Source organism: Odocoileus virginianus, chromosome 7 (genome assembly GCF_023699985.2).
Source record: "Odocoileus virginianus isolate 20LAN1187 ecotype Illinois chromosome 7, Ovbor_1.2, whole genome shotgun sequence".
Taxonomy (NCBI): Eukaryota; Metazoa; Chordata; class Mammalia; order Artiodactyla; family Cervidae; genus Odocoileus; species Odocoileus virginianus.
The window spans coordinates 16,916,379-16,930,076 of NC_069680.1; the positions used below are offsets into that span (position 1 = coordinate 16,916,379).

General features: G+C 40.5%; 1 protein-coding gene across 1 annotated transcript in view; it reads left to right on the forward strand.

Moving 5' to 3' along the window:
- TDRD1 (tudor domain containing 1) overlaps positions 1-13,698 on the forward strand; it is a 52,604-nt gene that overhangs the window by 16,273 nt on the left and 22,633 nt on the right. The window contains exons 4-14 of the mRNA XM_020882453.2: positions 516-660; positions 2,418-2,523; positions 3,023-3,086; positions 3,900-4,004; positions 4,233-4,415; positions 4,907-5,050; positions 5,816-5,987; positions 8,992-9,078; positions 10,624-10,791; positions 10,918-11,025; positions 12,041-12,211. Of these exons, the coding sequence (XP_020738112.2) occupies positions 516-660; positions 2,418-2,523; positions 3,023-3,086; positions 3,900-4,004; positions 4,233-4,415; positions 4,907-5,050; positions 5,816-5,987; positions 8,992-9,078; positions 10,624-10,791; positions 10,918-11,025; positions 12,041-12,211 (1,453 nt within the window). The remainder of the gene's footprint in view (positions 1-515; positions 661-2,417; positions 2,524-3,022; positions 3,087-3,899; positions 4,005-4,232; positions 4,416-4,906; positions 5,051-5,815; positions 5,988-8,991; positions 9,079-10,623; positions 10,792-10,917; positions 11,026-12,040; positions 12,212-13,698) is intronic.

Below are 13,698 nucleotides of genomic sequence, written 5' to 3' on the forward strand. Positions count from 1 at the left end.
CTGCTCTGTTGGCCTTCTCCATATCCCCGGGTGGAGAGAGGGGTGCCCCCCTGTGCCCTGGTGCGGGTGGAGGTCTAGGCTCCCGAGTCTACCTTTGCTGGTGCGAGTGGGACCATAGTTTTTTTCTGCGGTGATTGTCTAGAGCAGTTACTGATGGAGGTTTTCTGTCTTGCTGGGCCACCCCTTTCTTGGTCTTTTGGCCAGAGAGAGAGCGAGCAAGCTTTTTGCCAGGGATTTATTGTCTGTGCCTTTGAGTGTTTCTGGCTTCTCCAGTACCCCATCTGGGTCCTTCTTTGGGCCCCAGGGTACCTCGTCTGTCTTCTGCCTTCCTTCAGAGTTGCTGTGTGTTTGTCCATGTAAGTCCAAGGTGTTTGGTTGTAATTAATGGTAGGAGTAAGGAAAAGTACGTCTACTTAATCTTCTCAGAAGCAAAATCCCAAATCTATATTCAACAAGTAAAAGAAAACGGAATATTCTTACCAAGTTTTAATACTGCTCTTCTCTTTTCTTCATAGAAGCCTAGCAATCATGTGCCTCCTGCAAAGTCAAAGAGAGTACACAAGTTGGTTGAGAATTCCTTGTCCGTAAATAATCCAGCACTCTTCAGCTCCCTAGGACCTCCTCTTCGGTCAACAACTTGCCATCGCTGCGGTCTGTTCGGTAAACATATTGCCCTCAGATGCCTGTTGAATTGGGCTTCCCTGATAGCTCAATTGGTAAAGAATCTGCCTGCAATGCAGGAGACCCCAGTTCGATTCCTGGGTCAGGAAGATCCCCTGGAAAAGGGATAGGCTATCCACTCCAGTATTCTTGCGCTTCCCTTGTGTCTCAGCTGGTAAAGAATCTGCCTGCAATGCGGGAGACCTGGGTTTGATCCCTGGGTTGGGAAGCTCCCTTGGAGAAGGGAAAGGCTACCCACTCCAGTATTGCCTGTTGAATTTTTCCTTTTCACATTTGAAAAATATTTTTATGTAAAACATAAACAGATGAGTGTATATACTTCATATGCCCATTTCTGAGCTTCAGCAGCTGCCAACATTGTACCATTCTCGTACATCCATATCTTCCCACTCTTACTGCTGCTTTGCTTGATTATTTTTATACTTTTTTTTGAGATATTCGATAAAATATAATATGCACTGAAGTGCGCAAACTGATAGCCCTGTCAAAATGAAGATTTCCATTTCTGCAGAAAGTTCTCTCCTGTCCCTTCCCAGTCATATACCTGCCCCACCTGAGGCAACCACTGTGGTGTGTTGACCATAATTTAATTTTTCCAGTTACAGAATTTCTCGTAAATGGAATCATACAGTATGGACTCTGTGTGTGTGAAGCTTTTTCTGTTTAGAAAATATTCCTGAGTTGAATCCATGTTGTTGCATGTACTATTAATTTTTTTGTTTGTTGCTGAGTAGGATTTCACTGTTTGATACCACAGTTTGTGTATCTGTTCTGTTGAACATTTTTCTTGTGTCCAGCTTTGGGCTATTATGAAGATAGCTCTCCCCGTTTTTGCATAAATCTTTGTGTGGACATAGGTTCTCATTTCTTCTGGGTACAGACCTAGGGAGTGGGATTGCTGAGTCAAAGCTAGATATAGGCTTCACTTTATAAGAAAAAGTCAAACCGTTTTCCAAAGAGTTGTCCCATTTTGTATTCCCTCTGTTGTTGAGTTCTGATTGCTCCACCTCTTGTGTCAACATCTAGTGTTTCCAGTCCTTTTAATTTTTGCTCTTCTTGTGGGTGTGTGTGGTGGTATCTCTCTGTGGTTTTTAATTTTCATTTCCCCTCAGGTCAGTGATCTCGAGCAGTTTTCCTGTGCTTACTGTCTGCTTGGATGTTAGCCCCCTTTTTCCTATTTCTTTTAGAGCAGAGGCATTCGCGGTCAGCCTAGGTTTGTGGTTTTGTTTTTGTGGGTTTTGTTTTGTTTTTTAGATAACTTGTTTTCCTCCATCTGGATACCGACAGCATTTTTTCTTTCAAGTTCATTTCAGGAACTTCCTGGGTTTTTCTAGGTGTGGTTGTCCCGTTGGTTTTTGCTCTGTGCCTTCTTAAGAGCACAAGGTGAACCCCGTCAGACTCTGCTTGCGCACTGTCTGATCCCACCGCCCCAGACTTTCTGTCCCCTTTGACCGTTCCTTTTCCAGCACGTGTTCTGGGTTCTACTTTAGGAAAGTCAGTGGTGTTTCCAGTCTGTCCTGGTTTTCATCTCGGCACTCCCCTTTTCCTGCAGTTCAAGAGAGCTTTAAACGTTCAGTCTTAACCTGGAATCATGAACAGCATGATCCTCTTCACATAGTCTCCTCGATAGGCTTAATAGAGTGGCATTTGACATGTCTGGTCTTTGAATCTGTCTTGCTCTTGGTGACAGATATTTGCAATAACACACTGGTGGTGTCACGGGCTGTCTTCTATAGGGTCGCTGAGGTGCTCACAGTGCAAGCAGACGTACTACTGCTCCAACATATGCCAGAGAAGGGACTGGGCAGCCCACAAAATCGTGTGCAGACCAGTCCAGCAAAAGTAAGTGTGAGTCTTAAACATTTCATTAGAAGATATTTTAAAATATGGGGGTTTTTTTTGGTAGTATAGGATCAAATCAGGTAAGCAGGCAGAAGTATGTAAATATTGCTCCTTGTTACTTTTTTTACTGAAGTATAACAAAATGTACAAATCCAAAATGAACAGCTTAGCTATATAATTTTTGATCCTCAGAACTCTGTTTTAGGTAACATAGGGATTATTTCCATTTTGCAGATAGGAACACTGAGGCTTGGAGAATGGGCTTGTCTCCGTTTCATTAGGTGGCTTTTGGCAAAAGCACACCTGTGCATAGAGCAGACCATTGCATAGCCAGCATCGGTTGTATTACCTTGTTACTACTGAGATTGTCTCTGGAAGAGGCTGTTTAGCTCTTTATGGGTTTTGTGGAGAATTTAGCATAGCTGTGGCCCCTACCACAATTATGTTACCATTAATTAGTTCTGTGCCATATGTTTTATAATTGGTTGCTTTATTTCAGTTTCCACAAACTTGAAGATTATAAATCACCTTTTGAAACAAAGAACGTGGAAGTGAAAGATGAGGTATGATATATTTATACTCTTTCTTTGCCCTAAGAGCAAATTTTTTAATGATGCCCATTATTTCAAAATAAGAGGACTGAAGCTAAATAAAATATTTATGACTTATTTCTCCATCTCACCAGTGTTCTTTTTTTTTTCTGTTAAATAAATCTGTACACCCTAGTGATCTTTGGTGACTGTAAGGGGTCTACAAGAATTGTTTAAGCCCAGCTGTTTTTTTTTTTTTTTCTAAAAAGGACTTGAGATGCTGTGTCTGGCTGTAGGCGGATGGCTGAGAGTCCTTTCTTTTTTTAGTCTCTGTGTGCACGGCTCTCTAGCTTTGTGTACTGGATTCTGATAGGCCCCTGTTATCTAAAGGAACATTTTTTTCCTGTTAATATCTTTCTTCCATGTAGGTAACTTATGTGAAGTAAATCATTTGTAATCTGGAAAGTATCACTGAATCCAATTCATACAGATAAATTTTAGTCTTCTCTAGCTGGTCCTGGCTTCTACTTTCAAAAAGAAAACCCATCCCCATAAAAATGTTAACAAGGGAAAACTTAAAACACTGCCTCCCCCCCCCCCCGCTTTTTAAAATAAACTCAACATTGTTATCACCATCATGGCCTGATTCTTGGGTGATCCCAGTTCTGTGTACTCTGCCTGTGGACACTTTTGTTTTAATGACTCTTGAAGATGTGTGTTATTTCTCTATGCTTTTTTTCAAACTTGAGCTGTTTTGACCTTGATTCTAGCAAATACTGGCCATAGTTTTTAAAAGAGTGCTTGTAAAGTAACTCACTAACGTGTTTCGTTTTGTTTTCAAACCAGAGTGACTGTCCTCTCACAGTTACTAAAGAAAGAGCTATTTGTGCTGATAAAATAATGTTTTCTGATTTGAGAAGCCTACAACTCAGGAAGACCATGGAAATAAAGGTATTTGCTGTTTAATTTCCACAGACAGAGATCTAAAGCACTACAGATTTTTTTTCCTTGTTTCCCATGTTTAATTTGAATTTATAAGATAGCTCCAAAATAGTACTGAAATTGATACAAATTGCAGAAACTATCTCTAACACTTTTTGTATCTTGTTACAGAGCTTTATAGAATTAACATTTGCTGTATTTCTCAGCAAATTACTACAACTTTTTTGTCTTTGAAAGGGTACAGTTACTGAATTCAAACACCCAGGTGACTTCTATGTGCAGTTATATTCTTCAGAAGTTTTAGAATACATGAACCAACTCTCTGCGAGCTTAAAGGAAACGTATGCAAATAAGGCACACGAAGAAGATTATGTTCCTGTGAAGGGGGAGATTTGTGTTGCCAAGTATACTGTTGATCAGGTAACCCCTAATGAAATGCATTATTAAATAAGACGTTTTAGTTTACTTTGGTTCTATCAGCTCATCACCAGAGCTCTTAATGATGCGTTAGATGGCTTGAGGTGAGGTTCTGGTCACACTGCTGTTTCTCTTCCTCAGTCAGGAGTCCAGGTCTGTTCGCTCACTTCCTTGATGCCCCAGGCCTCTCCAGCTCTACACGTGGGCTCCTCAGTTGCTGGGTGGGTAGGAGGGACTACGAGTCCTAGAGCTTGTGTTTATTTGTATAGCCAAGTCTGCTGGACTAGGATAGCCTGGGGATTGTGCAGGTTAAAGCATCTAAAATGGACAAGTTTGGGGAATTCTGAGTCAGATTCTTAGAAAGTTAACTTGTTAATGGAGCATCTCAGAACAAAACAGTAACCTTTCCTTAGCAAGTTCTGTAGATTGAGAGTTTTTAAACCTAAGGTTGTGAAATGCTGTTTTGAAGCAGAACACTCATATTTCACTTTCAGACCTGGAACAGAGTAATAATTCAAGATGTTGATCTGCTGCAGAAGGTGGCACAAGTCTTATATATTGATTATGGAAATGAAGAAATAATCCCAGTAAACAGAATTCACCAACTAAACAGGAAAATTGACTTGTTTCCGCCTTGTGTGAGTCTCTTTTACTTTCTAAATTCCTGTTATTGTCCCAGAAAAGATGTTTTTAATGTTTTGATGGACACAGTATTTGCATGTTCTTTTACCATGGTTATTCTGAAAGAGTACCAATTGATACATCTTTTACTATGTAGAGAAATACTAATGGACTTTCTTGGCTCCACTTTATTAGGCCTTGCTTAAAGTATTGCCACAGACTTCCCTGGGGGCTCAGACGGTAAAACGTCTGCCTACAATGTGGGAGACCCGGGTTCGATCCCTGGGTCGGGAAGATCCCCTGGAGAAGGAAATGGCAACCCACTCCAGTACTCTTGCCTGGAAAATCCCATGGACAGCGGAGCTTGGTAGGCTACAGTTCATGGGGTCGCAAAGAGTCGGACACGACTGAGCGACTTCACTTTCACTCACAGGTGAGGAACTTGGCATTTTTAGGGACACTTTATCAGTCTACTCTTTAGAAATAATCATTTCTATATTTATTACATTATTTGAAAGTGACTGGAATTTATGTGTAATTGAGGGATAATTACTGTCTTTTCATGGATTTCTCAAGCTTCAAGACCCAAAATGTAAAATGTCGTGGATAGACTTATCAAGAGGGACAAATAGTTATTCATAGAATTGTTTATCAGGTTAGTACTTGAAGATTTTTGATAAATCTTCAGCATGAAATACATTGTTCTTAAAAAAATCTTTATATAATTAGAAAAAAGTCATTTTCAAACACTAATCTCTAGTACCTTGTATAAAATCTTTCAGGCCATAAGATGCTTTGTGGCCAGTGTTATCCCGGCAGAGGGGAATTGGAGCAATGATTGTATCAAAACTATTAAATCGCTGTTAATGGAGCAGTACTGCTCTTTAAAGATAGTGGACATCTTAAAAGAGGAAGGGGTTACCTTTGCTGTGGATGTTATGATGACAAGTTCAGGTAAGATCTGACTCTTTCTTTTTAAGTGGAGCACTTAATGTTACTCAGAGAAGAAATAGAAACATGAAGTGAGACCAAGTAAGCCCTGGTGTGGAGTCATTTACATTGTGATGGGAAGTATGGCCTTGGTTCTGCTGTTGCAGCGGGCAGTTTGTCAGAGACAAAGCATGAGTTTATAGAATTGAGTATATTAAGAGCTAGATCTAGATGTAGTATGGAGACACCATATTATCTTTTTTATACAGCTATTATAGTATTTATTCCTAATTTCTTCTCATTTACTGGGAAAATTCAGGAATTTCTGTCTGAATTTGACCATCCTCACCATAAGTGCTTTTTATTTGAACAGCCTTCACAGAACTGGATTTGGTTAGCATTATTGTTGTTTAATCACTAAGTCATGTCTGACTCTTCTGCGACCCCATGGACCGTAGCCCACCAGGCTCCTCTGCTGGGTCAGGGAAGATCTCCTAGAGAAGGAAATGGCAACCCACTCCAGTATTCTTGCCTGGAAAATCCCAGGGACAGAGGAGCCCGGTGGGCTATAGTCCATAGGGTCACAAAGAATCTGCCATGACTTAGTAACTAAACAACAACAAGAATTTAAGTTGTAGAAATGGAAGCAGTTTGAGAACCTGTTCTTCCTTTATGGCTTTGTACATATTTTAAAAAGTGACTTTTTATATTCCCTTTATGTGCTTTTAATTGCCTCTTGATAGCCAAGGTATTATTACTCTTCTACTGTTTAAGACCCATGGTTGGTTGGTTTTTGGTAGAAAATTCAGTTCACCTTTTTGTGAAATTAAGTATAAAATCTGTATGTGTTGTTTCTTTGCTGTGTGTGTTTCATGTTACAGCTTGAGCTTTTGGATACTGTTGATATTTCTCAACCATACTTTAAATCTGAGATGAAGTAGTCTTATGTCTTAAATTTATTTTTTTCTTGTAAATGGTGATTATTCTAAGCATGCCAGTGAGGTGGTAGCTAAATCTTTCATGTTAGTCGTAATTTTTAAGTGAAATATTTTTATAAAGTTTTTTGTCAAGTAACAATTGGGTTTTTGCCTCAATTTTTAAAGCTGAGCATTAATAAACTATGTTTTTCAACTAGAAGCTGAACTAATAAAAAAGTTGGCCATGGCTATACTACCCAAAGCAATCTATAGATTCAATGCAATCCCTATCAAACTACCAACGGTATTTTTCACAGAACTAGAACAAATAATTTCACAATTTGTATGGAAATACAAAAAACCTCAAATAGCCAAAGTAATCCTGAGAAAGAAGAATGGAACTGGAGGAATCAACCTGCTTGACTTCAGACTATACTACAAAGCCACAGTCATCAAGACAGTATGGTACTGGCACAAAGACAGAAATATAGATCAACAGAACAGAATAGAAAGCCCAGAGATAAATCCAGGAACCTATGGTCACCTTATCTTCGATGAAGGAGGCAAGGATATACAATGGAAAAAGACAACCTCTTTAACAAGTGGTGCTGGGAAAACTGGTCAACCACCTGTAAAAGAATGAAACTAGAACACTTTCTAACACCATACACAAAAATAAACTCAAAATGGATTAAAGATCTAAATGTAAGACCAGAAACTATAAAACTCCTAGAGGAGAACATAGGCAAAACACTCTCCAACATAAATCACAGCAGGATCCTCTATGACCCACATCCCAGAATTTTAGAAACAAAAGCAAAAATAAAACAAATGGGACCTAATGAAACTTAAAAGCTTTTGCACAACAAAGGAAACTATTAGCAAGGTGCAAAGACAGCCCTCAGATTGGGAGAAAATAATAGCAAACGAAGCAACAGACAAAGGATTAATCTCAAAAATATACAAGCAACTCCTCCAGCTCAACTCCGGAAAAATAAATGACCCAATCAAAAAATGGGCCAAAGAACTCAACAGACATTTCTCCAAGGAAGACATACAGATGGCTAACAAACACATGAAAAGATGCTCAACATCACTCATTATCAGAGAAATGCAAATCAAAACCACAATGAGGTACCATTATACGCCAGTCAGGATGGCTGCTCTCCAAAAGTCTACAAGCAATAAATGCTGGAGAGGGTGTGGAGAAAAGGGAACCCTCTTACACTGTTGGTGGGAATGCAAATTAGTACAGCCACTATGGAAAACAGTGTGGAGATTTCTTAAAAAGCTGGAAATAGAACTGCCATATGACCCAGCAATCCCACTTCTGGGCATACACACTGAGGAAACCAGATCTGAAAGAGACACGTGTACCCCAATGTTCATCGCAGCACTGTTTATAATAGCCAGGACATGGAAGCAACCTAGATGCCCATCAGCAGACGAATGGATGAGGAAGCTGTGGTACATATACACCATGGAATATTACTCAGCCATTAAAAAGAATTCATTTGAATCAGTTCTAATGAGATGGATGAAACTGGAGCCCATTATACAGAGTGAAGTAAGCCAGAAAGATAAAGACCATTACATTATACTAACACATATATATGGAATTTAGAAAGATGGTAACGATAACCCTATATGCAAAACAGAAAAAGAGACTCAGATGTATAGAACAGACTTGTGGACTCTGGGAGAAGGCGAGGGTGGGATGTTTCAAGAGAACAGCATCGAAACATGTATATTATCTAGGGTGAAACAGATCACCAGCCCAGGTTGGGTGCATGAGACAAGTGCTCGGGCCTGGCGCACTGGGAAGACCCAGAGGGACTGGGTGGAGAGGGAGGTGGGAGGGGGGACCGGGTTGGGGAATACATGTAAATCCATGGCTAATTCATTTCAATGTATGACAAAAACCACTGCAATGATGTAAAGTAATTAGCCTCCAACTAATAAAAATAAATGGAAAAAAAAAAAAGTTGGCCAGTGTGCGAATACTTATAATCTCTAAATCATGTGACTATGATGCATTTGTTTTGTGTTTATTCTCTTTCTCTAATACTTAGTGCATCTCAATGAAAATATGTTTTCTGAATCACTTTTAGGAAAATTCTTAGACCGCGTGCTTATAGAAATGGGATATGGTTTGAAACCTAAGGGACAGAATTCTAAGAAGCAAAGTACAGATTCAGGTGAGTATACAGATTAATACTGAGCGGTATAGTGATTTTAGTTATTGAAGAATATATTCTCTACTAAATGAAAAAGGCACAACTATCAAACTGTCAGATTTAATGGAAATGATAACCATTCTGTAAACTTTATAGAAGGAAAATGATAATTTTGAATTTAGTAGTGTATTATTTCCTTATGTCTAATCAGTCTTCCCTCATGTTTTCCTTCCTCTCTTACCAGCTAATTCTCCCTTTGATAATTACTAGAGATTACAAAATACCAAACATCACCACACTTTGAGTTGAGGGATTTTTAGCTAACATTTCCATAATTTGATTTGTTTTTCCTCCTTCCTTCTCATTCTGGCAGTAATAAATAGGGCTATAGCATTCTCTTCTGGTAGGGTGGTATTTCTTCTTAAATTTTCCACTTACTTAATTGTGTAATTTTCACTTAATCTAACAGGAAAACCAGCAAGTTTTGCTGTCAGCATTTTATTTTCTCTTTGCCTAGCCTTAATGTATTGCTTTTTGTAGTCTGCTTTCTCCTTTTTTTTTTTTTTCTCTTTTTCCAATTACTTTACATGTCGATGCACTTATTTTCTATTTCTCATTCTCTCAGAGATGATTGCCAAATTAACGATGCTGTGATGGGACACAGCCTGTCACAGAGAAACTTTAGTCCTTCTTAAATCTACTTTATCTCTCAGCTCCCATCTCTTATCCTGTATAATTGGTTGCTAGATCTTTATTAGTTGTTCTTCCTAAATAGCATTTGTATATTTCTTTATTTTCGCTTTCTTTTTAAAAAATCTTTTTTTTTTTCCTCCTGCCATTTTTCTGGTTCAGGAGTCCTCATCATTCATGGATCGTTGCAACAGCCTCCCAATTTTTCTCTTGTCTCCTGTCTGTATTTTTATAGTACTACTTATATGAATCCCGGAAACATAAATCTTGGTGTGACAGCCCTGCTAAAAAGCTGTCAGTAGTTTTTTGCCATCTGGAGGCAAAAACCCGATACTTCATGGTCTGAAAGTAGTCACAGTTGAAACCATAAATGATGGTGGTGTCTTAGGGAGAGTGTAAAGTGAGTGAAATGAACCTGGGCTTAACAATACCAAGGGAGAAGCTGTGGTGGGAGAGGTGGAAAGAGAACGTGGAGAATGTTGCCAGAATAACAGAAGAGTCAGTCTTCTGAGCAGGAGTCATCAGCAGTAACAGATGCTGCCAAGGGGTCCAGGGGAAGGAACAAAAGCTGCCCAGCAGGATACCTGTGGGCAGTGCAGGCCCAGAGGGAAGGGGTTGTCAGATGACTGCTCGCAGAAGCCCAGGGTTTGTACTGGGGGCCCTGGGGAAGGCACCTTATTTGGAGGGAAGCCTTTCGCAGGGACGTCATACCGAGCAGGAAAGACTCAAGTTGTTGGGAGATCTGGGAGTATGTTCTGGAAAAGGGACCAGCATGTAGTGAGGCCTAGAGGTGTGAAAGAGCACAGGGCGGCCTGAAAAAACCGGGAAATGGGATTAACGAAACCAGAATGGCTTACCTCTCTGTTTTCTGATAAGGTGATCTTGAAGATGTCAGAAAAATGACCGCTGAAAACAAAATTGTCGTGGACAGAAGTGACCTCATCCCCAAAGTGTTGACTCTGAATGTAGGGGATGAGTTTTGTGGTGTGGTCGCCCACATTCAGACTCCAGAAGACTTCTTTTGTCAACAGCTACAAAGTGGGCGTGAGTAAATCAAAATCAGTGCTGTCAATGTAACATACTCCATCTGTCAAGAGACTCCACCTGCAGATGTGCAGGTAACACATAGACTTGCACTTCTGTGGTTTAAGATGTGGTCTTTGTCTCCAGGTAAGCTTGCTGAGCTTCAGAGGTCGCTTGGCGAGTACTGCAGCCAAGTACCTCCACGCTCGAATTTCTATCCCACCATTGGTGACATCTGCTGTGCTCAGTTCTCTGGTAAGGAGGAGGGAGTGGTGTTAATTCTACTTACAGTTAGGTACCAACAAATGAAAGATTGAGGGCAGGAGGAGAAAGGGATGACAGAGGATGAGATGGTTGGATGGCACCACCGACTCGATGAGTTTGAGCAAGCTCCGCAGAGTTGGTAATGGACAGGGAAGCCTGGCTTGCTTCAGTCCATGGGGTCGCAAAGAGTCAGACACAACGGGAGCCACAAAACTGAACTAAACCAACAAATGAAACAGAATCTTGGGTTTGCATTAGATGGCTGCATTTGAAGTTTGTGCTGCACCAGTTATGTTTTTAAATATATCCAATTAAGCAGAATCAAAGTGCATTAGGGAGGAAGCCTGTGAACAGGCTTTGAGGGTGTGGTGGTGCAGGTTTTTATCTTAACAACTCTTTAGGAGACTGATACAGATACTTGTTTATGTCATTTGGGAATGCGGAACCGCCCAGGGTCGTGTCTTGGCCAGTTTTCTTTGGACCAGGAAGAGGGTTTGGAGGCTTAGCCTCTGTAGCTCCTCAGATGATGACCCTGTGATGACCGGGTTCAGTCATCTGCTGAAGGGCAGTCCGGTGGCCGTCCCGAAAGGGGAGATACAAGCAGGCCTGCAGTAAATCTGTGGCTTGGTTGATGGAGTCTGGTTGACTCATACTGTCAGGTATTCTACAGTTGATCACGACTTCATGGATTCACCCACATGACCAGGATATCTTCCCAGTCCTAATGAGTTAACTGTCTACTGGAGAGCCAAAGCATGGAAGTAAATAGCGACAGCAGCATGCAACTAGAGTGGCCTGGTAAGGGCTGAATAAAAGTGACATTTTAGGAGTTGAAAGCTTCTGATAGGCAAAAGTAGCAGTGTTGAATAAGCATACATTGTTCAGTAAAGCTTGATGTTACATTAAAAGAGAGTCTACCTTAAATTTCCATCTAAATTGAGGAGGGAAGGTTTTTGTTTATATCTACATTAGAAAAACATTTCCAGTGAGTCTCTTCTGTTTTCAGAGGATGACCAGTGGTACCGTGCCTCTGTGCTGGCTTATGCTTCTGAGGAGTCTGTACTGGTCGGATATGTGGACTATGGAAACTTTGAGATCCTTAGCTTGACAAGACTTTGCCCCATAACTCCCAAGTTGCTGGAATTGCCAATGCAAGCTATAAAATGTGTGCTGGCAGGTATGTAAGTTTTATGGTTCTCATATTAAAATACTGAAACCTAAAGTAAGAGCATTGTGATCAAGGAATATGTTTAGATACAACTTACCTTAATGCAAAAATGATCTTAATAAACCTGTGGGAAATACAGGTGACTCTTGGGCTGTCTGTGCTGTACTTAGTCGCTCAGTCGTGTCGGACTCTCTGAGACCTGATGGACTGTAGGCCACCAGGCTCCTCTGTCCATGGGATTCTCAGGCAAGAATATTGCAGTGGGTTGCCATGCCCTCCTCCAGGGGATCTTCCCGACCCAGGGACTGAACCCAGGTCTCCCGCATTGCAGGTGGATTCTTTACCATCTGAACCACCAGGGAAGCCCTTGCTATCTATAATAAAATAAAATTGAATATACCTGTGTTTATGAAATTGATTATTCTTTTCCTAATTTATAGATCTTGCATTTTAATATAATCACAGCAGTCTGTTAGTTGCGTGTATTAGGGGAAAACTGCTTTTAAATTCTACTGTTCATGGAAGTTTTCAGGTAAGAATACTGGAGTAGGTTGCCATTTCCTTCTCTGGGGATCTTCTTGACCCAGGGATCTCAGGCGGTAAAGAATCTGCCTGTAATATGGGAAACTTGGGTTCAATCCCTGGGTCAGGAATATTTCTCTGGAGAAGGAAATGGCAACCCACTCCACTATTCTTACCTGAAGAATTCCACGGACAGAGGAGCCTGGTGGGCCACAGTCTGTAGGGTGGTAAAGAGTTGGACATGACTGAGCGACTTTTACTGCTTTTAAAAACAATAAGAACATGAATGATTGTATGCTTAGAAATTACTGTTCATGCAATGTGTCCCTCTGGGAGCAGGAGCTTCTTTCCAACTTAAAAGATTGGCTTCTACAACTTTGATTCAAAGTACCATAATTTAATTAGTATCTGCTTATCAAAAGGGTATTTCCGAGTTTTTGCTTACTAGCAGTGTTCTCTTAACTACATTTCACAACTTATCCAAGATCGTTTTGTTAGGAAGAGGTACAGGCTGCTATGTATAAATTAAATAAGCTGTATGGATATATAGTACAGGACAGAAAATGTAGCCAGTATTTTATAACTTTGAGTGGAGTATAAAAATGCTGAATTACTGTGTTGTACACCTGAAATTAATGCAGTACTCTAAATCAAATATAACCTCAATTTAAAAATTAATTTTTTAGGTTAAAGCGTCTGCCTGCAATGTGGGAGACCTGGGTTCGATCCCTGGTTCAGGAAGATCCCCTGGAGAAGGAAATGGCAACCCACTCCAGTATTCTTGCCTGGAGAATCCCATGGACGGAGGAGCCTGGTGGGCTACAGTCCACGGTATCTCCAAGAGTCGGACACAACTGAGTGACTGCACTTTCTTTCTTTCTTTCCTTGGGATAGGTTGTAAAATATAGTCATATTGCAGAATGCCTCCTTAGGTGGAATGGAGGTGTTGGAGGTCTGCTGCTTTTCGTGTCCGT